Here is a 25,602-nt window from a genome sequence, read left to right as displayed (position 1 = left end):
GAACACAAGCAAGGGGAGTGGGAGAGGGAGAAGCAGGCTTCCCGCAGAGCAGGGAGCCCGATGTGGGGCTCGATCCCAGGACCCTGGGATCGTGACCTGAGCCGAAGGCAGACGCTTAACGGCTGAGCCACCCAGGCGCCCCAAGCACACACTCTTGATCTCAGCTCAGGTGTTGATTTCAGGGTTTTGAGTTCAAGCCCTGAGTTGGGCTCTACGTTGGGCATGGAGCCTATTTAAAAAAATTTTTTAAAAGATGGTTAAGAAAATAATGATAATAATGAATGGAAAATAAATTTACTAGGTAAACATGGGATTAAAATTTCTTGGGTACTTACCAATTTTGTTACTACTTGAATGCATTAATTCTGGATCCTCAGCTATTTGCTGTTTGAGTTTTTGAAGATATTTTTCAGCCAAATATTTAAAAACTAGAATAAAAACAAAAACAAAATTCTTACCAGGTCCGTATAATTTATGCATGTAAAATCTGTTGTTTCATATCACTCACTATAATACTGTATACTTGCTAAAAACACTTATTTTTAAATATTTGTATTCTTTCATTCATCCTTACTAAACACATTTAAAATTAAATTGGAAGTATACAATCTAGTTGAAAAAAATTCAACTTTTAAAAATTACTTGAGCAGGAGCGCCTGGGTGGCTCAGTCAATTAAGGGTCTGCCTTCGGCTCAGGTCATGTTCCCAGGGTCCTGGGATCAAGCCCCGTATCCGGCTCCCTGCTCTGCAGGAAGCCTGCTTCTCTCTCTCCCTCTGCCTGCCACTCCCCCTGCTTGTGCTCTCTCTTTCTCAAATAAAATAAAATTAAATAAATAAATAAATAAATAAATAAATAAAATATTTAATAAAATATCAATGTCAAATAAATAAATAAAATCTTTAAAAAATTATTTGAGCAATACCTAAGAACAATGGTCATAATAAATATATATGGCATTTTATTAGCAAAGAAATGAAATAATACTTGTAGTCACTAGTTTTAGGTACTTGAATAGGGATCAACATTCAGCAACACTACGCTAACTCAGTCTTAAAAAGATGGCTCCTTTTTTTTTTTTAAAGATTTTATTTATTTTTGAAAGAGAGAGACAGTGTGCACTCACGAGCATGAGCGGAGGTGGGGGAATGGGCAGAAGGGCAGAGGCAGAAGCACGACTCCCTGCTGAGCAGGGAGTCCGATGCAAGACTAGATTCCAGGACCGTGGGATCATGACCTGAGCCGAAGACAGATGCTTAACCAACTGAACCACCAAGGCGCCCAAGATGTCTCCTTTCTTTAGGTGAAAAAAACTATGCAGAAGACACTTGAGCAACAATCAAGTTGCAATCTAATAAAATAAGTGGCAGTTCTGGAATGAGAAAAATAATCATCTTTCTCTACTCTCACTTTCTTAAACTAGAAAATGTTACTAAACAAATTAAGGATAGGGGTGCCTGGCTGGCTCAGTCGGTAAAGCATAGGACTCTTGATCTAGGGGTCATTAAGTTTGAGCCCCACACTGGGGATAGAGATTACTTAAAAAAAAAAAGCCCCAAAAAACCCCAAAAAACAATCTGGGGTGCCTGGGTGGCTCAGTCAGTTGGGCGCCCACCTCTTGGTTTTGGCTGAGGTCATTATCTCATGGGTTGTGGGACTGAGCCCCTCACTGGGCTCTGCACTCAGCAGGAAGTCTGCTTGATAATTCTCTCCCTCTGCCCCTCCCCTGCTCTCTCTCTCTCAAATAAATAAATAAATCTTTTAAAAAACACACACACAACAACAACAAATTAGGGTCATTGTAACTACCTAATGGAATATCCACTATAGAGTAGTCCTTAAACAAGTCAGTAACTTTAAAAGGTATGCATGAACAACACATACATGCATATACACTCATATATATACAGTTATATTTTTAAAGATAAAAAACAAAAAAAAAACCCACCAAAGTTTTTCTGTAGAGAGTAACAAGTATTCAGAGTCATTGGTAATTTAGTTAAGGACTCTAAGAAGTATCATGCCTCTAAATTTTACTTGATTGTTGAGAAGAAAATTCTGTTCTTATTACATATATGATTTCTGGAAACCACAATAGAAAAAACATAAGAAGAATAAAACAAACTTCCTGCTATTAATTTTTTTTAAAAGGCAGTTTACCTTCAGTCACATTCAGATCTTCTTTCACTGATGTTCTGTAGAATCTTAGCTTCAACTTTTTTGCCAGTGCCTCAGCTTCCTCACTATATATTGATTAAAAAAAAAAAAGGCACTTATCAGGGTACTTTCTGATAGCTTGTTTTAAAAAATCATTTTCATTACATTTACTGAATACATGTTGGGGGTGGGGTGTCAGACCTTCCAGACCAGTTGAAAGCTATGTTCTTAGTGCTTAGACAGGATTTTTGATTTTCAGTATTCTTGGGGGATAAATACTGTCATTTCTATAGTCACTAAACTCTAGCCTTAAAATGGCTAAATATCACTTTACTTTATATAATACTTAAATTAACTTTCTTTTGTTTTTAAAAACATTTGAATTTAATTGCCCTCTGAAAATCTTACACTGCATTCCTTACTTTACTCGTAACTGGCTATGAAACTACTTTGCTGCCAAAGCCAAAGTCATTATATTAACAACTGTGTCTATGGGAGCAGACTCCTAATTTTAGTTTTATTATGACTCCCGGTCTTAGTTTTATTAAGACTGTAGTAGCTCTGCTCTGTAATCATTCCCGGTGATTCCACCCCACCCCCCACCTTCCTCCTGGTCCTCACATTCTTGTGTAGCCTCCTCCTACACCGTATTCAAGGTTAGTCTGTGTGATCAATAATACACAGAAGGCATAGAATGTGACTTCTGAGATGAGGTCGTAAGAGACATTATGGCTTCTGCTTTGCCGTGTCTTGAATCCCCTGACAGGGGAAGCCAGCTGCCATGCTGTGCCAACACTCAAGCAGCCCCAGGGAGAGGTCCATGTGGCAAGGAACTAAGGCCTCCTGACAAGAGCCCAGTGAGGGAGCCATCCTGGAAGTGGATCCTCCAGCCCCAGTTGAGCCTTTACACGACGACCATTCTGGGCAACATCATGACTGCAAGCTCAAAAAAACCCGAACCAGAACCACCTGGCTAATCCACTCTCAAATTCCTGACCCACAGAAACTGAAATAATAAATTTTTGTTGTTTTAAGCCACTAAGTTTTGGTTATACAGCCACAGATAATATAAGAACATACAAAAAAATAAGAAGATAACAAGCAAATATTTTCAAAGTTGGCAAATCCGTACAGACAGAAATTATCTATATGCTCTGTTCACATATTTGAGCATAATGTTTCTGAATACACAAAACAATATGAATCTGAACTACTTACCCCTTTAAACTCATCAACACAAGATAGCTACTTGCTCTTGATATTAAAACATACAGGGATATTTTTCTTAACATACTTACTATATCTAGATTTGCTTTAACATCAGGAGCTGGATTTGTGGTATAAGACTTAAAACTGGAATTCTACAAGGGCCTTCAAAATTTATTTCCTTTAATTTTCTCTACTTACGATTTCATGTGAACTTTTTTTTAAACCCAAACCAATCACATAGAATAGCTCACAGAAAATTTAAGGATAAGGCAGTCTCTATAAAAGGTGTCCTAAATTTTTTAAATCTATGCAAAAATTAAAACAGGTTTTAACTTTATAGAATTACCACTTCCCCCTCAAAAGTGGGCATCTTACTTCTTTATACAAGAATCGTCCAAGAGGTCAATCTTGTTTTGCACAAGTACAGTTGGTATGTCTCCAACTTCAGCTACTACTTTCTCTCTCCAACTGGAAATTGCTTCAAAAGATTCCCTATCTGTGGTAGAAAATACGAGCACACAAGCCTGGGCTCCTGTAAGGTCACAAAATAAAAATGTTATTTACATTAATGAAGCAATCCTATACAGGATGAGAGCAACTTTTACCTATTCAATTTTTTTTTATTGAAGTATAAATAAGATACAATGTTATGTTAGTTTTAGGTATATCAAAACAATTTTTATGTAAGTGAATATTAAGCTCATCTTTGCAGCACTCTGCTTATGTTTATTATTATTTTTTTAAGATTTTATTTACTTATTTGACAGAGAGTGAGAGAGGGAACACAAGCAGGGGGAGTGGGAGAGGGAGAAGCAGGCTTCCCGCGGAGCAGGGAGCCCGATGCGGGGCTCGATCCCAGGACCCTGGGATCATGACCTGAGCCGAAGGCAGACGCTTAACCGACTGAGCCACCCAGGCACCCCTCTGCTTATGTTTTAACATATAAACTCTATTTTCCTACTCCAAGAACCAGTGGTTCTCAAAATTGTGTACAAGTGTCAAAGTACCCTCAAAACTATACATTCTTGTTAACTAATTGTTAAATAAGAGCTTGGAAGAAAAAAAACCTGTACACATTCTTTTTGGAACACCATGAAACACTGCTGTATTGGATATTACAAAAGCAAGAGAGAATGGTAAGCCAAGTATGAATGATAGGCTATTGCCAAGTTCTTCCTATTAATATCTATCATTTGCTTCTGAATTTCTTTTAGCACAGATTTAAGAAAAATCTATGAGAAAAAAATCATAATTTTCTCATTCTATTTAATTTAAAAAAATCTTTATTATTATTATTATTATTTTAAAGATTTTATTTATTTATTTGAGAGAGAGAGAGAATGAGAGAGCACATGAGAGGGGGGAGGGTCAGAGGGAGAAGCAGGCTCCCTGCCGAGCAGAGAGCCCGATGCGGGACTCGATCCAGGGACTCCAGGATCATGACCTGAGCCAAAGGCAGTCGCTTAACCAACTGAGCCACCGAGGCACCCAAAAAAATCTTTATTATTTTATTTTAGTAGCAGAATACCAGTGATGTTAATGAACATAATTTAAGAATTAGTGTCAAAGTTAAAAAATATATATATATATTTAAAATAGAGGAAAATGTTTAATTTCATTTATCCTGTTTAACTGCATAATTCCCATGCTCAATGACAATATTTTAACTTTCAATTATCACATTAGGTTGATAATATCTAAGATTAAAAATAAGCAGCAACCTTCTGAAAAAAGCCCTTTTGTTTTATTTTTAAGTAGGCTCCACGCCCAATGTGGGGCTTGAACTCACGACCCGGAGATCAGGAGTCACATGCTCTACTGACTGAGCCAGCCAGGTGCCCCTGAAAGTTATTTTATAAATGATTAGATGTTAAATCAATCAGGCAGCATGGTGACAAAAGCAGATACATAGGCAACAAGAGAAAATCGCCTTGGGGTCAAGAGGATTTCCTGGAATCAAGGGACGTTTTCTTACTGTTATCCTTCCTTCCAGATCCCTCAGGTATAAAAGTTTCCTCTAAGACTCAAAACATACATACCTGGGCTACCTAAGACACTTGAAAGCCAAAAAAGGCCTGTGTACCACCAAAGGGAATATTGTAGTAGAAAACAAGAGCATAAAAGAGAAAAACCAGCCATTCATTATTACTGTAAAAGCAGAGGCTTCATACAGGAAAATCTTCCCTACTCTAAAGCAGGTTTTATTTATTTATATATTTTTAAGATTTTATTTATTTGACAGAGAGAGAGAGACCGCGAGAGAGGGAACACAAGCAGGGGGAGTGAGAGAGGGAGAAGCAGGCTTCCCACCAAGCAGGGAGCCCGATGCGGGGCTCGATCCCAGGACCCTGGGATCATGACCTGAGCCGAAGGCAGATGCTTAACGACTGAGCCACCCAGGCACCCCCTAAAACAGGTTTTAAACCAAAGAATATATTAATTACAAAAATTGTCTAAGTTAATACAAAATTGGGTCAGGGACAGGATACAACACAGACAGAAGCACCTTAACACTTTCCAGGAATTTGAGAAGAGATAAAACTGACCAGGGGCGCCTGGGTGGCTCAGTCGGTTGAGTGTCACAGACTCTTGATTTTGGCTCAGGTCATGATCTCAGAGTCGTGAGATCAAGCCCCGTGTCTGGCTCCATGCTAGAGCCTACTTAAGATTCTCTCTCCCTCTCCCCCACCTCTCTCTCTCTTTCTCAAAAAAACAAAACAAAAAACCTCAACACTGACAAGATCACACTAGATACTAGTAAGTAAATTTATATTTACTTGAACTCTAATATTTACTTCAACTATTTATTTCAACTTAAGAAAAAAAAACAACTCTTAGAGGAAGTATATTTTAATAATAATATATAAAAAAACTAAGCAGATGACAAATACCAGATTCCAAATATGTGTGGAAAGATCATTCTTTGCAGAATTTGCAAAGGAAATGCCCATAAATCCATTATACAACTTTGGAACTCCCTCACAAGCACTCCAAGAAATTATTATTATTATTATTTTTTTTTAAAGATTTTATTTATTTATTTGACAGAGAGAGACACAGCGAGAGAGGGAACCCAAGCAGGGTGGGTGAGAGAGGGAGAAGCAGGCTTCCCGCGGAGCAGGGAGCCCGATGTGGGGCTCTATCCCAGGGTCCTGGGATCACGACCCGAGCCGAAGGCAGACGCCCAACAACTGAGCCACCCAGGCGCCCCCCAAGAAATTATTTTTTTAAGAATTGAGAAGAAGGGGAAAGGATTTCTTTTGAGAAAGTGCTGTCCACACCAACCATTCTCTCTCTCTTTAAAAAGATTTTATTTACTTATTTGAGAGAGAGAGAAAGAGGGGGGGGGGAGCAGAGGGAGAGGGACAAGCAGACTCCCCGCTGAGCAGGGAGCCCAACATGGGACTCCATCCCATGACCCTGAGATCATGACCTGAGCCGAAATCAAGAGTCAAACATTTAACCGACTGAGCCACCCAGGTGACCCCTTTCTCTCTCTTTTAAGGTGGGGTGCTATGGGGGAGAGTACTATCATTACCTCCCTCATCTCAATCTAGAAGGAATGGACCTCAGCAAGACCACTTAAGTAGCCTGGTATGTGTTCCCAGCAACTGGGGGACACTCTGGACTGAGGGTGCCTTGATTCAAGCCTAAGGAAGATGCAGTGGCTGGAAATGACAGCAAAAAGGCAAGACCAATAGACAAAAAGAAAAGAGTTGCCTTTGGGAGTAACCGCGACCCTGCCAATGACAAGACAAAGAGTGCACACGAATTTCATATGGATAGAGGTGAACCACATCTCAGAGAAAATGGGGTCATTTTAACTCATGTCCCATAGGACTGCTTATTGGATGACGGGAGTTTAGCATAAAGGAGGGTAGAGGTGGAAGGCAACTCTCACAAAGGGCAGCAAGGAGGAAAAGCAACTGCAAGAATCAAACATACATGTGCCCAAAACAAATATCCCCAAAAATGGGAACCTTGGAGGAATCCAGGACAATCTCCTAGAGAAAGAATCATCTTGGAACGCCTGCCACCCAGACGGCCCTAACATCAGACAATACCACCCGTAACAGTGCTCCTGTCTGGGGCATCTGGCTGGCTCAGTAGGTAGAGCATGCGACTCTTGATCTCGGGGTTGTGAGTTTGAGCCCCCATGTTGGGCAGACAGATTACTTAAAAAAAAAAAAAAAGTGCTTTTGTCTCCCAATTCCATTTCTTCCTGGGCCTGACTGCGGAGAAGACACACCTCCAGCAAGTCAAAGACAAGTGAGAGGATGGAAGCAACCAACATTTTCTTCCCAGACCACAGATACTAACTGGCCTACTAAAACCCCAGAGAAGATAAGAGATTTAATGCTAAATTATATTTGTAGTTTTCATTAATGCACAAGACTGGCTTTCCAACTACCAAAATGAGATTATGTTTATGACTAGAAATAACTATGAGGCAGTTGAGAAAAACTACTTAAGAGTGACCAGAAAAGACATGAGCTAAAGGGAGTTTTCTTCGAGGGACAAGAAAGAATTTCCCCTCCCCCTACTGCCTACTAAAAACAAAGGGATGGTGACAGACAAAAACAGAAGTTGCATTTTGGTATCTCCATGAACTCTGTTCAACGTATCAACTACTATGAATATTCTTTTTTTTTAACATTTTATTTATTTGAGAGAGACAGAGATAGCGAGACACAGCACGAATGGGAAGGAGGGGGTGAAGCAGACTCCCCACTAAGCAGGGAGCCCGGCGTGGGGCTCAATCCCAGGACCCTGGGATCATGACCTGAGCCGAAGGCAGATGCTTAACTGACTGAGCCACCCAGGCGCCCCTATAAATATTCTTTTTTTTTTTTTTTTTAAGATTTTTTATTTATTTATTTGACACAGAGAGACACAGCGAGAGAGGGAACCACAAGCAGGGGAAGTGGGAGAGGGAGAAGCAGGCTTCCCGCTGAGCGAGGAGCCTGATGCGGGGCTCAATCCCAGGAACCCGGGATCATGACCTGAGCCGAAGGCAGACGCTTAACGACTGAGCCACCCAGGCGCCCCCCCCTATAAATATTCTTAATGAAAAATGATCCTATACTGTTATCCTTTCTTTTTCTTCCTTTGACCTCCAGTTCTGTGTTGGTACCAGTCATCTTTAAGAAAATTAATAAAGTAGGGCGCCTGGGTGGCTCAGTTGGTTAAGCGACTGCCTTCAGCTCAGGTCATGATCCTGGAGTCCCTGGATCGAGTCCCGCATCGGGCTCCCTGCTCGGCAGGGAGCCTGCTTCTGCCTCTGACCCTCCCCCCTCTCATGTGCTCTCTCTCTCTCATTCTCTCTGTCTCAAATAAATAAATAAATAAAATCTTTAAAAAAAAAAAAGAAGAAAATTAATAAAGTTTTTAAAAAAATGTTAATAATGCTTTAATTTCTCTGATGCAGTCATTTGGACATATCTTACGCCCTTGATATTACAGGCAGCCACTGTTCTCTAACTGTATATTTTAAAAAGACCTTTATTCTTCTAGTAGTCAATCTTCCTTCAATACTACATACTCTAAGAATCACACCATTAGAAGTTACTTTGTTGGGGCACCTGGGTGGCTCAGTTAAGCGTTATTTTTTATATATATATAATTTATATATACATATAATTATATATAATTATAAGATTACCACTGGCAATTTCTTTTTTTCTCATTTATAAATTTTTTAAATTTTTTATTGTTATGTTAATCCCCATACATTACATCATTAGTTTTAGATGTAGTGTGTTCCATGATTCATTGTTTGTGTATAACACCCAGTGCTCCATGCAGAACATGCCCTCTTTAATACCCATCACCAGGCTAACCCATCCTCCCACCCCCCTCCCCTCTAGAACCCTCAGTTTGTTTTTCAGAGTCCATCGTCTCTCATGGTTCGTTGGCAATTTATTTCTAATTAATAAGATCTTTCAAAAAAAAGTTACTATTTCTGAATGCAATTCAGAAAAAACTCAAGACACATAATGTTTAGAGAGTAACTCTGTCCTCAAATTCTGAAAGACCCTAAAAGATGGTCTCTAGTCTTGCGAGAGTGGCTGAGGACCAGCAGCATCAGGTCACGGGGAGGTTGCAGAAATGCAGAATTTTAGAGCCACCCACAGATCTACTAAATTAGAGACTGCATTTTAACAAGTTCCCCAGGGGATTCATGTGCACACAACAATTTAAAAAACAGTGCTCTAGGGCACCTGGGTGGCTCAGTTGGTTAAGCGACTGCCTTCGGCTCAGGTCCCTGGATCTCAGCAAGGAGCCTGCTTCTCCCTCTGACCCTCTCCCCTCTCATGTGCTCTCTCTCTCTCAAATAAATAAATAAATAAATCTTAAAAAAAAAATAAAAAAATAAAAAAAATAAAAAACAATGCTCTATATAAGATGGCACAAAATTTAGTAGAGCAGGCCAATCAGAAACAGAGGCTTTATAATTACATATATATTATTCTAGATTTTAAATGCCTGTCCCTTATTCTTGTTACACTCTATATAATGTGAAGCACACAAATTAATGAATCAATCTATCACAGATTCCACACTCACATAATTTAAAACAAATCTAAAGGACTTGCATAGTCTAATTCTGTTGTTCCTTAATTTTTGCATTTATAACAGAAATTTATAAACAGCTTCTTGTCCAGAGCCATTTCATTTCCAACAATTTATATTCAACTTACATTCGTGAAAGATGATCCTTAAAAAAAATGTTTCCTTCTATTTATGAGCATAATCTCACATAATAGGCCTCAAGTCTATAACTTCATTTCTCCATATTGTTAGTCAAAAACATTTTTTTCTTAGAAACAAATCACAGTAAAAAAAACCACAATGAAAATGTTTTATATTGTACATAACTTTCTGTACTAAGTATGGCTTCTACTGCCTAGGGTGGATTTCTTAAGAATTTAAAAGGAGTCACTTGGGATCCCGTAAGGGTTTCTAATGTGATCTGTGTTCTGTTCTTTACAAAGTCATGTTTCAACATGTCTCACTATACAATTAATGCAGCATTCTAAAAATATAACTGTGCCTTTATTTTTTATTTTTTAAAGATTTTATTTATTTGACAGAGAGAGATACAGCGAGAGAGGGAATACAAGCAGGGGGAGGGGGAAGTGGGAGAGGGAGAAGGAGGCTCCCCACCGAGCAAGGAGCCCGATGCGGGGCTCGATCCCAGGACCCTGGGATCATGACCTGAGCCGAAGGCAGACACTTAACGACTGAGCCACCCAGGTGCCCCTAACTGTGCCTTTAAACAATGGTTTTTTATGGTAGGTCTTTTAAATGAATTATAATAAAATTTTTCTTCTTTAAATATAAATTTTTAAAATTTTTATGTATTTTGAATAATACATTTCTAGGACATAAATCAGTAAGTCCTAATTTTATAAGGCATGGTGTTTCCATCAATAAATTGATATTTTAATGCATTTTTCCCAGCCCTTACATTCTCTTCCTAATCTTTGTTTCTATTTAATTGTATCATCATATTTGAATCTACACTAGTAACAGATGATTACCCAGTTGCCTAGCTGGCGTCCAATTACCCTCCCTCCCTGAGAACACCTCTCCCTTACTGTATAGTAGCCTATGGTTTAGGCAGGCTGAACCTACCCTCTGCTCCCGGGGAGTAGGCCCTAAGTGCACCAAGCCAATTAGGGTAATCACATTCCTCTAACTACTTACAGTGATCTGGTCAAGGGTGATCTAATCAGATAAAAGCTCAGGACTTTTGATCCATTGTTGTGGGAATTAACTCTCTCCCCCCAAGGACGTGAACAAAGCACGTGGCTTCCATTGCTGATGGTAGCAATCTTGCAACCAAAAGGAAAATCAGCATGAGGAACCCTACACTGGGAGTGAGGCAAGTTAGGAGAATCAGTGGGGTTACAGTAAGAACAAACTATAACTAAAAGCTACGCTACTTCCACTTTTCTTTGTAGTTTAAGTTAGTTTGAGGTTGCTTTTCTGTTCTCAGCAACCAAAAGCATTCTGATGGAACCTCAAAGGAAAGCATATAAGAATATTCAATATGCCATTTCCCAAATTTACATATAATTGCCACTTTCTATTACTTAATTCATTTTGGGATGTGATGTTTATTCTTATAACTTAGAAAAAGAAGATGAAACATAAGACCTGTCTCAGTATCCTATGTTCTTTGCCGTTTTAACATGGTTGAACTAAAAAAATTACATTTTAAGAAAAGCCTTTTTTTTTTTTTTAAAGATTTTATTTATTTGACAGAGAGAGACACAGTGAGAGCAGGAACACAAGCAGGGGGAGTAGGAGAGGGAGAAGCAGGCTTCCCGCGGAGCAGGGAGCCCGATATGGGACTCGATCCCAGACCCTGGGACCATGACCTGAGCCGAAGGCAGACGCTTAATGACTGAGCCACCCAGGCGCCCGAAAAGCCTTTTTTTTTTTTTGACATATAATGTATTATTTGTTTCAGGGGTACAGGTCTGTGATTCATCAGTCTTACACAATACACAGCGCTCACCACCACACGTAACCTCTTAAGAAAAGCTTGTAAGAGATAATCTATTTATAAGCTTAAGATCAACTTTAAGTTAAAATGTTAAGTATAGGGGCCCCCTGGGTGGCTCAGTTGGTTAAGCATCTGTCTTGGACTTAGGTCACGAGTCTGCTTCTCCCTCTCCCTCGCAAATAAATAAAATCTTTAAAAATAAAATAAAATGGGGGCGCCTGGATGGCTCAGTCTTTAAGCATCTGCCTTCGGCTCAGGTCATGATCCCAGGGTCCTGGGATCGAGTCCCGCGTTGGGCTCCCTGCTCAGCGGAAGGTCTGCTTCTCCCTCTTCCACTCCCCCTACGTGTGTTCCCTCTCTCGCTGTGTTTCTCTCTGTCAAATAAATAAATAAAATCTTTAAAAATAAATAAATAAAAAATAAGAATAAAATAAAATGTTAAGTGTAGGGAAACCAAAGCTGTTTGAAGCCTTGTAGTCTAAATGAAACAAAGTGGAAAAAAATTTAAACATCACCCACAGTAAATTAAGATAAAACAAGTAAATACTAACAATTATGGGTCCTCTTTTTAGTTTCTGGCAAAGAATGTTTTTGCAGACATTGTTAAGAGAAACTCTGATTTGTGGACACTTAAAAAGTACTAAACAAGAAGCACACAACAAGCCAGATGAGTCAAATTTTAAAAATTAAAAGATAATAATGTTGAACATCCCATAGTCTCATGGGATAAAATTTAAGAAAGCATTAATTCCTCAACTACAGAGGAAATAAAAATATTTTTAGCTACCTGGTCTGTTTTTGTTTTTTTTTTTTAAAACCAAGGACCCGGGGCACCTGGGTGGCTCAGTGGTTAAGCGTCTGCCTTCAGCTCAGGTCATGATCCCAGGCTGCTGGGATCGAGCCCCACATTGGGCTCCCTGCTCAGCGGGAAGCCTGCTTCTCCCTCTGCCTGCCGCTCCCCCTGCTTGTGCTCTCTGTCTCTGACAAATAAATAAAATATTTAAAATAATAATAAAGTAGACTACAGACTTTGTGCTTTGAGAGGAAGTCCCACAAATAAATGACAGAGAACATGGAGTATGTGATTCAGAGAAGTGGCTTGAAAGAGCCAAGGCTCAGCCCTACTCCTCCCTAGTCACATGATCATGGGCAAATCTCTCCTCTTCTCTGTTTGCTTCCATATCAGTGAAGTGGGGATAACTCTACCTACTCTGCTAGCCTTACAGGACTCCTGTGAGCCTCAGACACATGAAGGATGTGAAAGATACCTTTGTGGGGCACCTGCTCAGGTAATGATCCCAGGGTCCTGGGATCTGGCTCCCTGCTCAGCGGGAAGTCTGCTTCTCCCTCTGCCTCTGCCCCTCCCCCCTGCTCTCTCCCTCTTTCTCTCAAATGAATAAATAAAATCTTAAAAAAAAAAGGCGGGGGAGAACCCAAGCTATCTTTTTTCCTCACAAAAGAACACATATTTCATGCTGAGAATTTAGAGGAAAAAAGCTAGGTAAAAATGATGAAAATCTCATGTACTCCTACTATTTTTTTATATTTCCCCTAGGGTTTTTTGTTTTGTTTTCTTTCTGTATGAATGGGGTGAAGAGGTATGGTGGTAACAACCCCACTAAGAAAATACAAATAATTTTTACTCAAGAATTAACTTTAGGGTGCCTGGGTGGCTCAGTTGGTTAAGCATCTGCCTTTGGCTCAGGTCATGATCCCAGGGTCCTGGGATGGAGCCCCACATTGGGCTCCCTGCTCAGTGGGGAGGGAGCCTGCTTCTCCCTCTCCTCCCCACTTGTGAGCTTCTCTCTCTCTCTCTAATAATCTAAAAAAAAAATTAAAAAAAGAATTAACTTTAATTTTTGGGCCTGTTAATCAATAGTGCCAATGCTCATGAAATTAATAATTTGATAAAAATGCCATCTAGTCTAAGAGCTTTGAGCCGTAAGAACATAATTCCTGCCTCACGCCATGTTACAGGTGCTCAAGATCCAAACTAGCATCCACAGGAGAGCAACAGTCAAAACTACTGCCCCTGGGAAGGCTTTAAGGACACAGTAAATAGAATGAGAAGTAGTGGTGGCACCATTAGAATGATACCTGAGAGGTGTACCTCTCTTAATTTCTCAAGAAACCAAAATGTCTTCTTAGAGGAGGCAGTGGAAATCAGGTTTCCCTGGTACCAAGTCAGAAAGGCAACTTCTTTGGTTGTTTTAAACTTTTTATTTATTTATTTATTTATTTATTTATTTATTTATTTATTTATTTATTTATAAAGATTTTATTTATTTATTTGAGAGAGAGAATGAGATAGAGAGAGAGCATGAGAGGAGGAAGGTCAGAGAGAGAAGCAGACTCCCCACCGAGCAGGGAGCCCGATGCGGGACTCGATCCCGGGACTCCAGGATCATGACCTGAGCCGAAGGCAGTCGCTTAACCAACCCGCCACCCAGGCGCCCCTATTTTATTTATTTATTTGCCAGAGAGAGAGAGCACAAGCAGGGAGAGCAGCAGGCAGAGGGAGAAGCAGGCTTCCCGCTGAGCGGGGAGCCTCATGCAGGGCTCAATCCCAGGACCCTGGGACCATGACCTGAGCCGAAGGCAGACGCTTAATGACTGAGCCACCCAGGCGCCCCAAAGGACAAAATTTTAGAGGAAAATATTAACGGAAACTTTAGAAATTTCCATTTAGAAATTTCAGCTTTCCTTGAGGAATTTAACCCCACATTTTAGACTCTTAAGTGCTACAGCTGGAGTTCTTTCCTTTTACGTGTATCTCACACTTCTCTGAACTCTTAGAGCACTGAGACGGCTTTATCCCCGCAATTTCATGCGTCTTAACAAAGTGTCATCTTATTTGCAGGAACTTTACTTTTTCATGCCAGTTTCCACTCTCTGACCATAGAGTCATCTCCATGTGGTCGGAAATAGGCACTGAGCAATTTCTAACTGATTAGAACTGGGAATGCCGGGGCGCCTGGGTGGCTCAGTCGTTAAGTGTCTGCCCTCGGCTCAGGTCATGATCCCAGGGTCCTGGGATCGAGCCCCGCATCGGGCTTCCTGCTCGGGCCTGCTTCTCCCTCTCCCACTCCCCCTGCTGGTGTTCCCTCTCTCGCTGTGTCTCTCTCTGTCAAATAAATAAATAAAATCTTTAAAAGAAAAAAATAAAAAAGAACTGGGAATGCCTATGTGAGTCATATAATTCCAAGGCAGAGACAAACTATAGTACACAGCGTTATTTGCCACTCAACAAGATCATTAAGAGAATAATGACCTAAGAGGTTTTTAAAAATACTCTGAAATTAATTCAAGTCTTCTTATAAAGAAACCCTTCTATGTGGAATAAAGCGAAGCTCTTTGTTTAGCCGAAAGAACATGCCCAAACAAACCCCACAATTTACCTACCTCGATAGTAGGCCTTTGTTATTGCATCAAATTCCTCTTGACCTGCTGTATCCCACAACATCAGTCTGACATCTTCATCATTAACTCTGAAACAAGAGATGAATTCATTTCATATGTAAAGAAAACATCTTTAGTAACATAGCTTTGTGCATATTTCTGTTTTTCACGTAGGAAGGTTTTAAAACTACACTGCTGGTTTCCACTCTGAAAAAGTCTGAGTGATTTTAAGTGCTGACACGACTACCAGCAGTGAAACTAAAGGGGTAAAGACATTCCCCCAAAGCTGTAACTTCCTACATGATTTGAGTTTACCTGTCATGTTTTCTCCCTTAACAACAGTCACAGACAGTGGTGGTTCCAGGACCAGCAGCACGGGGATTCCCTTAGGTCAGTACTTGCTCTCCTCTTGCTCTAACATTCAGGTGCACAAGTGATTGAATAAGAAGAAGAAAGGAAAGAAGCAAAAAAGGAAGAAAAGAAAGAAGGGAGGAAGAAAAGCAGCTTGGTTGCCCTACAACTTAGAAATTTACTCTTATTTTGTCATATAGTGCATTGCCTTATTCACAGTAGTTACATCTATAAAGTCACTGCAAACACTGAATTATCAAATACTAAAACACTGCTCCTAGGGCAAATACAGGGTTAGGTTCCTGTGACCCCTAGTTACATTTTCCCTAACGAATCAATACATAACCTTGTTGTGTTTTTTTTGTGGTTCTGTTTAAAGATAACTTATTTAATATATATTGTTAGTTCATTAACATTGAACCCAAGACCAATAGCACTGTAACTCATGCGTAAATGAAGTGTACCTAACATACATATTTTCTCTATAAGGCACATCATAGCCTTCTTGTACTTAGGAAAACTAGACAGCACTATGCTTGGGGCCATTTTAAACAGTGACATCATCAACAAGAAGTACAAAAATGTGGCACAAAAACAGACATGAGAAAACACTTGTTTATAGTGTGAGGGATGAAGAAAGAAGGAAGAGGGTAGCCTTGTTCGACCTAAGCTGAGAATGTGTATGTAGGGTAGCAAATATTTACTGCTCTGTGCATATCCACGAATGACCACCAAAGCAGTGGAAGTATTGACTCTGGGGATACAAATAGATTTTAGCAAGTAGATCAGTTGCAAATATGGAACCTATAAACAATGAGAACCTTAAAGTATAACTATGGAATCTACAAATAACGAGGATCACCTGTATATTTAAAATATTAATTTGGTTCAGATAACAAATATAAAAATGAACATCATGAAGGCTTAAAATGAATCCTCAAAATATCTGAGAAAGGAAGTAAACACAGAAGTGTTTATAAAAGAAGGCAATAGGGGGATGCCTGGGTGACTCAGTCGTTAAGCGTCTGCCCTCAGCTCAGGTCATGATCCCAGGGTCCTGGGATGGAGTCCCGCATTAGGCTCCCTGCTCAGTGGGGAGCCTGCTTCTCCCTCTCCCTCTGCTTGTGCTCTCTCTGTCAAATAAATAAAATCTTAAAAAAAAAAAAAAAAAAGACAGCAATAGAATACAAATTAGAAATCGAACAATCTTTAAAACAATGTACACACCTACCTTTAATGCTAATGTCTAGGCTAGTCAGATTTGTTTAATGTTACTTATTTCTTTAGTATCTGTCAGTGTCTCTACAATTTAAAATATGCTTGGGGTGTGGGAGAATGGGCAAAATGAGTGAAGGGGAGTGGGAGACACAGACTTCTAGTTATGGAATGAATAAGTCACAGGAATAAAAGGTATAGGGAATATGGTCAATGACATTGTAAGAGCATTATATGGGGACAGATGTAGCTACACTGTGGTGAACACAGCACAACCTATACAGAAGCTGAATCATTCTGCTGTACACCTGAAACTAATGTAACGTTATATGTCAACTACACTCAAATGAAATGAAATGAAATGAAATGAAATGAAATGAAGTATCTTTAAAAGTTCTCAGGACTGGGGCGCCTGGGTGGCTCAGTCGTTAAGCATCTGCCTTTGGCTCAGGTCATGATCCCAGGGTCCTGGGATCGAGTTCCACATCGGGCTCCCTGCTCGGTGGGAAGCCAGCTTCTCTCTCTCCCACTCCCCCTGCTTGTGTTCCCTCTCTCGCTGTGTCTCTCTCTGTCAAATAAATAAATAAAATCTTAAAAAAAAAAGTTCTCAGGACTAATGACAAAAACTTACTTTTTTTTTTTTTTTTTAAGATTTTATTTATTTGACAGACAGTGAGCAAGCACAAGCAGGGGGAGTGACAAGCAGAGGGAGAAGGATAGCAGGCTTCCCGCTGAGCAGGGAGCCCAACATGGGGCTCAATCTCAGGACCCTGGTATCGCGACCTGAGCCGAAGGCAGATGCTTAACCAACTCCGCCCCCCCAAAAACTGTTACTTTTGATGTGTTTTAGAATCCAACTGGATTTCATGAAGTAAGATTTCCTTTTCAGGGGCACCTGGGTGGCTCAGTCGGTTAAGCGTCTGCCTTCGGCTCAGGTCATGATCCCAGGGTCCTGGGATTGAGCCCCGCATTGGGCTCCCTGCTCAGTGGGAAGCCTGCTTCTCCCTCTCCCACTCCCCCTCCCCCTGCTTGTGTCCCCTCTCTTGCAGCGTCTCTGTCAAATAAATAAATAAAATCTTTAAAAAAAAAAAGATTTCCTTTTTATTGGAGTATTTAGTCCTGCCAAATCTGCTCTTATTTCTTTAAAACAAATTATTAATTCTCTAACTTTGAGATAGTCTTAGGATCCTATAATAGTTGAAAACTGTTCTGAGAGACAGGTAACTGTCCTTCCAAATAAAACAGGCATGCCTTGTTTCATTGCACTTTGCTTTACTGTGCTTAAGAGAGACTGGTTTTTTTGTTTTGTTTTGTTTTTTTACAAATTGCAGGTTTATGGCAACCCTGCATTCAGCAATTCCATCAGCACCACTTTTCCAACAGCATTTCTCACTTTGTCTCTGTGCCACATTTTGGTAATTCTTACAATTTTTCAAATTTTTTCATTATTATATTTGTTATGGTGATCTCTAATGAGTGATCTTCATGTTACTATTATAATGGTTTTGGGGTGCCAGAGACTGCTTCCACATAAGATGGACAACTCAGTGGATCAATGTCTTGTGTGCTCACACTGTTCCACCAACCAGCCCTTCCTCCATCTCCCTCCCTTTTCTTGGGTCTCCCTATTCCCTGAGACATAGCAATACTGAAACCAAGCCAATTAATAGCCCTACAGTGGCCTCTAAGTGTTCAAGTGAAAGGAAAAACCACACATCTCTCACTTTAAATCAAAAGCTAGAAATGATTAAGCTTAGTGAGGAAAGCATGTTGAAAGCTGAGATAAGCTGAAAGCTAGGCCTCTTGTGCCAGGTAGCCCAGTTGTGAAGGCAAAGGAAAAGTTCTTGAAGGAAATTAAAAGTGCCACTCCAGGGGCACCTGGCTGGGTCAGTCAGTAGAGTATACGACTCTTGATCTCAGGGTCATGAGTTTGAGCCCCAAGTTGGGTGTGGAGATTACTTTAATAAACAAACAAACAAATAAATAAATGTGCTACTCCAGGGAACACACAGATGATAAGAAAGCAAAACAGCCTCACTGGTGTATGGAGGAAATTTTGGTGATCTGGAGAGAAGATAAAACCAGCCACACATTCCCTTAAACCAAAGCTTAATCCAGAGAAAGGTCCTAACTCTCCTCAATTCTCTGAAGGCTGAGAGAGGTGAGGAAGCTACAGAAGAAAAGTCTGAAGCTAGCAGAGGAGGGTTCATGAGGTTGAAGGAAAGATGCTGCCTGTGGAACGTAAAAGTACAAGGTGAAGAAGCAGGTGCTGATGTAGAAGCTGCGGCAGTTTACCCAGAAGCTCTAGCTAAGAGAATTCCTGAAGGTGCTACACTAAACAGCAGATTTTCAGGGTGGATGAAACAGCTTTCTACTGGAGAGTTGGCATTAAGGATGTTCATAGCTAGAGAGAAGTCAGTGCCAGGCTTCAAAGCTTCAAAGGACAAGTTGACTCCCTTGTTAGGGGCTAATGCCACTGGTAACTTTAAGTTGAAGCCAATGCTTATTTACCATTCTGAAAATTCTAGGGCCTTTAAGAATTATGCTAAATTTACTACTCACATCTGTTTACATGATGGTTTGCTGAATATTTTAAGCACACTGTTGAGACCTACTGCTGAGAACAAAAATTCCTCCAAAATTTGATTGCTCATTGACAATGGACTGGTCACCCAAGAGCTCTGATGGAGATGTACAATGAGAGAATGTTGTTTTCATGTCTGCTACCACAACATCCATTCTGTGGCCCATGGATCAAGAAGTAATTTTGACTTTCAAGCCTTTATGATTTAAGAAATACACTGTGTAAGGTTATAACTGCCACAGATGGTGATTCCTCTGATGGATGTAGGCAAAGAAGATTGAAAACTTTATAGAAAAAGATTCACCATTCTAGATGCCATTAAGAACACTCATGATTCACTGGAAGAGATCAAATATCAACATCAACAAGACTTTGGAAGAAGTAGATTCCAACTCTCATAGATGAGTTTGTGGGGTTCAAGACTTCTATGGAGGAAGTAACTGAAGAATGGGTGGAAACAGCAAGAGACCTGGAATTAGAAGTGGAGACTGATGATGTGACTGAATTGCTGCAATCATGTGATAAAACTTAAACAGATGAGGAGTTGCTTATTATGAACGAGCAAAGAAAGCGGTTTCTTGGCATGGAATCTACTCCTGGTGAAGATGCTGTGCAGACTGTTGAAATGACAACAAAGGTTTTAGAATATTAAATAAACTTAGTCGATCAAGTAGCAGCAGGGTTTGAGAGAATTTTTTTTAAGTTTTTAATTTTAATTCCAGTATAGCTAGCATACAGTGTTACATTAGTTTCAGGTATACAATACAGTGATTCAATAGGGGTTGAGAGAATCGACTCCAATTTTGAATGAAGTTCTACTGTGGGTAAAATGCCATCAAATGGCATCATATGCTATAGAGAAATCATTCCTGAAAGGCAGAGTGAATCAATGAGGCAAACTTCACTGTTGTCTTATGTTAAAAAATCACCACAACCACTCCCACTTTCAGCAGCCACCACTCTGATTGATCAGTCAGCAGTCATCAACATCGAGGCAAGACTCTTCACCAGCAAAAAGATTCAGACTTGGTGAAAGATCAGAGGATGCTTACCATTTTTTAGCAATAAAGTATTTTTAAATGAAGGCATGTACATTATTTTTTTTAGACATAATGGTATCACATACCTAACAGACTACAGTATAATGTAAACATAACTTTCACATGCACTGCAAAACCAAAAAAATTCATTTGACTCGCTTTTTGCGGTGGTCTGGAACTGAACCTGCAAAATCTCCAAGTTGAGCTTGTAGTGGACAGAAATCTCATTAGAGTCAAGCATCAGTTTGTGTTTAAGAAGTATGAAAGGTGCCACCAATAAATATAAAACTGATACAAGATAGAAAGGGTGGGGAAGGAAGTATGAAAAAAGAGGGGAAATGAGGAAGGGAAAATAGATGAAAGGTGAAAAAAAGACAGAAGGATAAAAATACACACAGGAATGTGTTAACTAATTAGAATGTAAATAAAAACTTTAAACATTAAAGAGAATGGAAAAAGAAAAAGAAAAAAAGAAAGATACACACAGGACTGAGTATTTGAAAACCACCACCAACTGTCTCATTAGCCACTGCCATCAGACTGGATCCTAACCTTGGACTGTACTGCAATCAGTATTATTCCAGTGAAACCCTGGGAGAGAGTTCACAAATCAAAACTGAGGGGATAAAGTAGCCAAGTACATACTGGATCTGTCGCTCCAAAAAATCAACTCCAATGGTTTTCTTGTAGTCTTTTGTAAAAATGCCTTTGCAATATCGCTGAATCATACTTGATTTTCCAACTGCTCCATTCCCTACAACCACCATCTTGATGGCCACTTCCATATCTTCCTCCAACATTTTTGCAGTTGAAAAGGCTTCTGAACCAACGTTAATCCAGGTGATCAGATCTTCTCAAATCTGTGGTTTAAAATGAAATTATTTTTCATAACATAGAAATTGTACAGAATATTACAATTTTATTTTATTTTTTTTAAGATTTTATTTATTTATTTGACAGAGAGAGACACAGCAAGAGAGGAAACACAAGCAGGGCGAGCGGGAGAGGGAGAAGCAGGCCTCCCGCGGAGCGGGGAGCCCGATGCGGGGCTCCATCCCAGGACCCTGGGATCATGACCTGAGCCGAAGGCAGATGCTTAACGACTGAGCCACCCAGGTGCCCCAAAATATTATAATTTTAAAAATTGATTTATTTATTTGAGAGAGAATGTGTGCGAGCAGGGGGAGGGGCAGAGGGAGAGGGAGAGAATCTCAAGCAGACTCTCCGCTGAGCGCAGAGCCGGACCTGGGGCTGGATCCCAGGATCCTGAAATCATGACCTGAGTTGAAACCAAGAGTCGGACGCTTAACAGACTGAGCCACCCAGGCACCCCCAAAATTGTACAAAATAAGCCATAATTGTTTTATGAAGAAATAACTATAGTGCATTGCAAGAATTTTTCCATGATGGAGGTCCCCTTACCACCCTGTTTATATCATGTAAATTCATTGAAAGGAGGTACAATAACATCATTCACTTTTGAATCCTGAACAATAGCACACAATATATGACATCAGGTATTAATAAATGCCTAGATTACGTAGTTCTACCTTTCAATGAGACTAAGACTAAGACTGCAGTGTTAGAATTGAGGTCTGATTGAAAGCTGCCACTTACTAGTTCTGTGCTCTAAGTGACGTTACTGGCTAACCTCTTTAGGCTTCAGTTTAACTGAGGATATTTACCTCAGAAGATTGTTGATCAATGGTACATATAAAGAACTTAGCATAGTGCAAATTAAGCATTCAGGGATGCCTCGATGGCTCATCAGTCGGTTTAAGCATCTGCCTTCGGCTCAGGTCATGATCCCAGGGTCCTGGGATCGAGCCCCGCATCGGGCTCCTTGCTCAGCAGGGAGCCTGCTTCTCCCTCTGCCTGCCGCTCCCCCTGCTTGTGCTCTCTCTCTCTCTCTCTAACAAATAAATACATAAAAATCTTAAAAAAAAAAAAAAAAGAAAATTAAGCATTCAAAAAATGGTAGTTTAGTTTTATACAACATAATAAATCCTCCACAGTTACCACCGCATGGGCAACAAATACAAAATCTAAGGAAACTGCTTGTTCGATCTCACAGGTAATAATTAATATCCCTAGAAAAGCACCCCAAAGAAAGATTTTGTGTAATAATATACAACTGTAACAGCACTAGACTCTTACTGTTCAGGTTACAATGACTCCTTCACAAATAATCTTATACCACTCATTCTTTCTTTAGTTTCAGACTAGTTACAGTTACTCATATAATGAAAGTAATACAATGTGTACTGTTTGCATTTTAGATTGAAAAGAACAGAAAATCAATTTCTTAGGAAAATTACTAGTTAAGTTCCTGACTACTGTTATATGTTATAATATTATATTCCAACTCCCTTAACTGAAAATCCATCTATACCACCACTACACAAAACAAGTCTGAAACATGAAGAACATTCCTCTCCGCTCCACATGGAGTCTCAATAATTGTCCCTAGTGCTTCACAAACTTGCACAATCATAAGAATCATCTAGGAAGATTTGTTAAAGTATAGGTTCTAGGTCTCCACCTCAAACATAATTAAATGATGTAAAAAAATAGAATATCAGAATGAAAAGAAGAATGTGGTAGGAGCAAAAATACAGGTAAATACAACAGATGTCTCTTGAGCATTCTAAATTATGTTTGACTCAAACACAACTGTGTGGTTTTCAATATGTATAGAGAAAATATTTAACATAATTAATTATAAATGGGAGAGGTCAACGGAATGTAAAGGGAGGTAAGATTTCTATGCTTCCCTTGAACTGGTAAAATGTTGACACCAACGGACTGTGATAAATTATATATATGTAGTGTATACAGTATAACACCTAGAGCAACCACTAAAGAAGTTACACAAAGAGGGGCACCTGGGTGGTTCGGTTAGTTAAGAGTCTGCTTTAGGCTCAGGTCATGATCTCGGGGTCCTGGGATCAAGCCCCCGCATCTGGCTCCAAGCTTACCATGGAGCCTGCTTCTCCCACTTCCTCGGCCCCTCCCCCAACTCATGCACTCTCCCACTCTCTCTCAAATAAATAAAATCTTTAAAAAAAAAAGTTATGCAAAGAGATATACTCAAAAACACTACAATAAAACAAAATGAAAGTCTAATAACACAATAAAACTATCAGAATCTAATTGGCATTTTTTTTTTAAAGATTTTATTTATTTATGTCAGAGAGAGAGCACAAGCAGGGGGAGTAGCAGGCAGAGGAGGCAGAAGGAGAAGCAGGCTCCCCACTGAGCAGGGAGCCTGATGCGGGACTCGATCCCAGGACCCTGGAATCATGACCTGAGCCAAAGGCAGACGCTTAACCAACTGAGCCACCCAGGCGCCCCTCTAATTGGCATTTATAGAACTGTCCATACAACAGAATATACTTTTTTCTTTTAAAGATTTTATTTATTTATTGAGAGACAGAAAGAGTATAAGCAGGGGGAGAGGCAGAAGGAGAGGGAGAAAAAATCTCAGACTCTGCACGGAGTCTGTCTCGGGGCTTGAACTCACAACCTTAAGATCATGACCTGAGCCAAAATCAAGAGCCGGACAATCTGACTGAGCCACCCAGGCGCCCCAGAACATACTTTTTTTTCAAGTACCCATTAAATATATACCAAGATAAAACAGATTCTAGGCCATAAAACAAACTTCAATAAACTTAAAATAATGAGACTACAACGCAATCAAACTAGAAATCAGTAACAGAAAGATAACAGGAAAACCTACAAACATATGCAAACTAAAAACACAGACTTCTAACTTCTAAAGAACCTGTGGGCCAAAGAAAGAAGCTCAAAAGACATTTTTTTCAAATAATTAAACTGAATTAAAATGAAAATACAAAATGTGAAAATTTGTGGGACATAGCTAATGTAGTGCTGAGAGGGAAAATTATAGCACTAAATGCTTACCATAGAAAAGAAGTTAAGTCTCAAATCAATAATTTAAACTCTCACCTCAAGAAACTAGAAAAAGAAGAGCAAAATAAACCCAAAGCAAAGGATGGAAATAATAGAAGCAGGCAGAAACCACTGAAATTGAAAACAGAAAAATAGGGAAAATTAAACAAAAAACTTTCTTTAAAGATAAAAAAAAAAACTGAATAACTCAGGGGGAAAAAAAAGAGAAGATACAAATTACCAGTATTAGGAATAAAATCAGGAATGTCACTGTGGACTTTGCAGACTCAAAAGGATAATGTAACAACTCTACACACATAAATTTGACAACTTAGGGAGGCCTGGGTAGCTTAGTCCGTTAAGCATCTGACTCTTGATTTTGGCTCAGGTCATGATCTCAGGGTCGTGAGATGGAGCCCCGCACACTCTCTCCCTCTGCCCCTCCCCCCCTTAAAAAATTGACAACTTAGATGAAATGGACCAATTCCTTAAAAAGCATTAAGTACCACAACTCACTGAAAATGAAACAGATAATCTGAATAGCCCTGTAACTATAAAGGAAATTGAACTTGTAACTTAAAAACTCAAAGACAAATCTCCAGGCTCAGGTGATTTCACTGGAGAATTTTACCAAACCTTTCAAGAATTGACACCAATGATATACACTCTCTTCCAGAATACAGAAGAGAAGGGAATACTTCCCAACTTATTTTATAAAGCCAGTATTTTTGTTTTGTTTTGTTTTGTTTTTTAAGATTTATTTATTCATTTGAGACAAAGAGATACAGAGAGAGAGGAGCATGAGCAGGGAGAGAAGCAGAGGGAGAGGGAGAAGCAGGCTCCCTGCTGAGCCAGGAGACCAATGTGGGGCTTGATCCCAGGACTCCGGGATCATGACCTGGGCCGAAGGCAGACGCTTAACCATCTGAGCCACCCGGGTGCCCCAAGCCAGTATTATTTTGATACCAACACAAAAACAGTACCAAAAAACAAAACAAAAACAACTGGACAAGGATACACAAAAGTCCTCAACAAAATCTTAGTAAATCAAATCTAGGAATATACAAATAGAATAACTAGGACCAAGTGGGCTTTATTCTGGGAATGCAAGGCTGGTTCAATACTCAAAAATCAATCAGTGTAATCTACCAAATTAACAAAGTAAAAAAGAAAAACCTCATCACCATATCAACTGAAACAGAGGAAATATATAACAAAA

At 39.7% G+C, this 25,602-nt stretch overlaps 1 protein-coding gene across 4 annotated transcripts in view; it reads right to left on the bottom strand.

Annotated features, from left to right (window-relative positions):
* The window catches only part of RAB23 (RAB23, member RAS oncogene family), a 41,181-nt gene that overhangs the window by 4,341 nt on the left and 11,238 nt on the right, over positions 1-25,602 (bottom strand). For all 4 annotated transcript variants that reach the window (XM_034991641.1, XM_034991638.1, XM_034991640.1 and 1 more), the window contains exons 2-6: positions 21,114-21,328; positions 15,282-15,367; positions 3,740-3,896; positions 2,159-2,241; positions 336-428 (exon numbers count right to left, since the gene is read on the bottom strand). In XM_034991641.1, coding sequence (XP_034847532.1) covers positions 336-428; positions 2,159-2,241; positions 3,740-3,896; positions 15,282-15,367; positions 21,114-21,268 — 574 coding nt within the window. In that variant the 5' untranslated portion in view covers positions 21,269-21,328. The remainder of the gene's footprint in view (positions 1-335; positions 429-2,158; positions 2,242-3,739; positions 3,897-15,281; positions 15,368-21,113; positions 21,329-25,602) is intronic.

This window comes from Mirounga leonina, unplaced genomic scaffold (assembly GCF_011800145.1).
Source record: "Mirounga leonina isolate KUSES-001 unplaced genomic scaffold, KU_Mleo_1.0 Mir_53, whole genome shotgun sequence".
Classification (NCBI taxonomy): domain Eukaryota; kingdom Metazoa; phylum Chordata; class Mammalia; order Carnivora; family Phocidae; genus Mirounga; species Mirounga leonina.
Note: the sequence above shows the minus strand (reverse complement) of the source record. Positions and strands in the feature narration are given on the sequence as shown.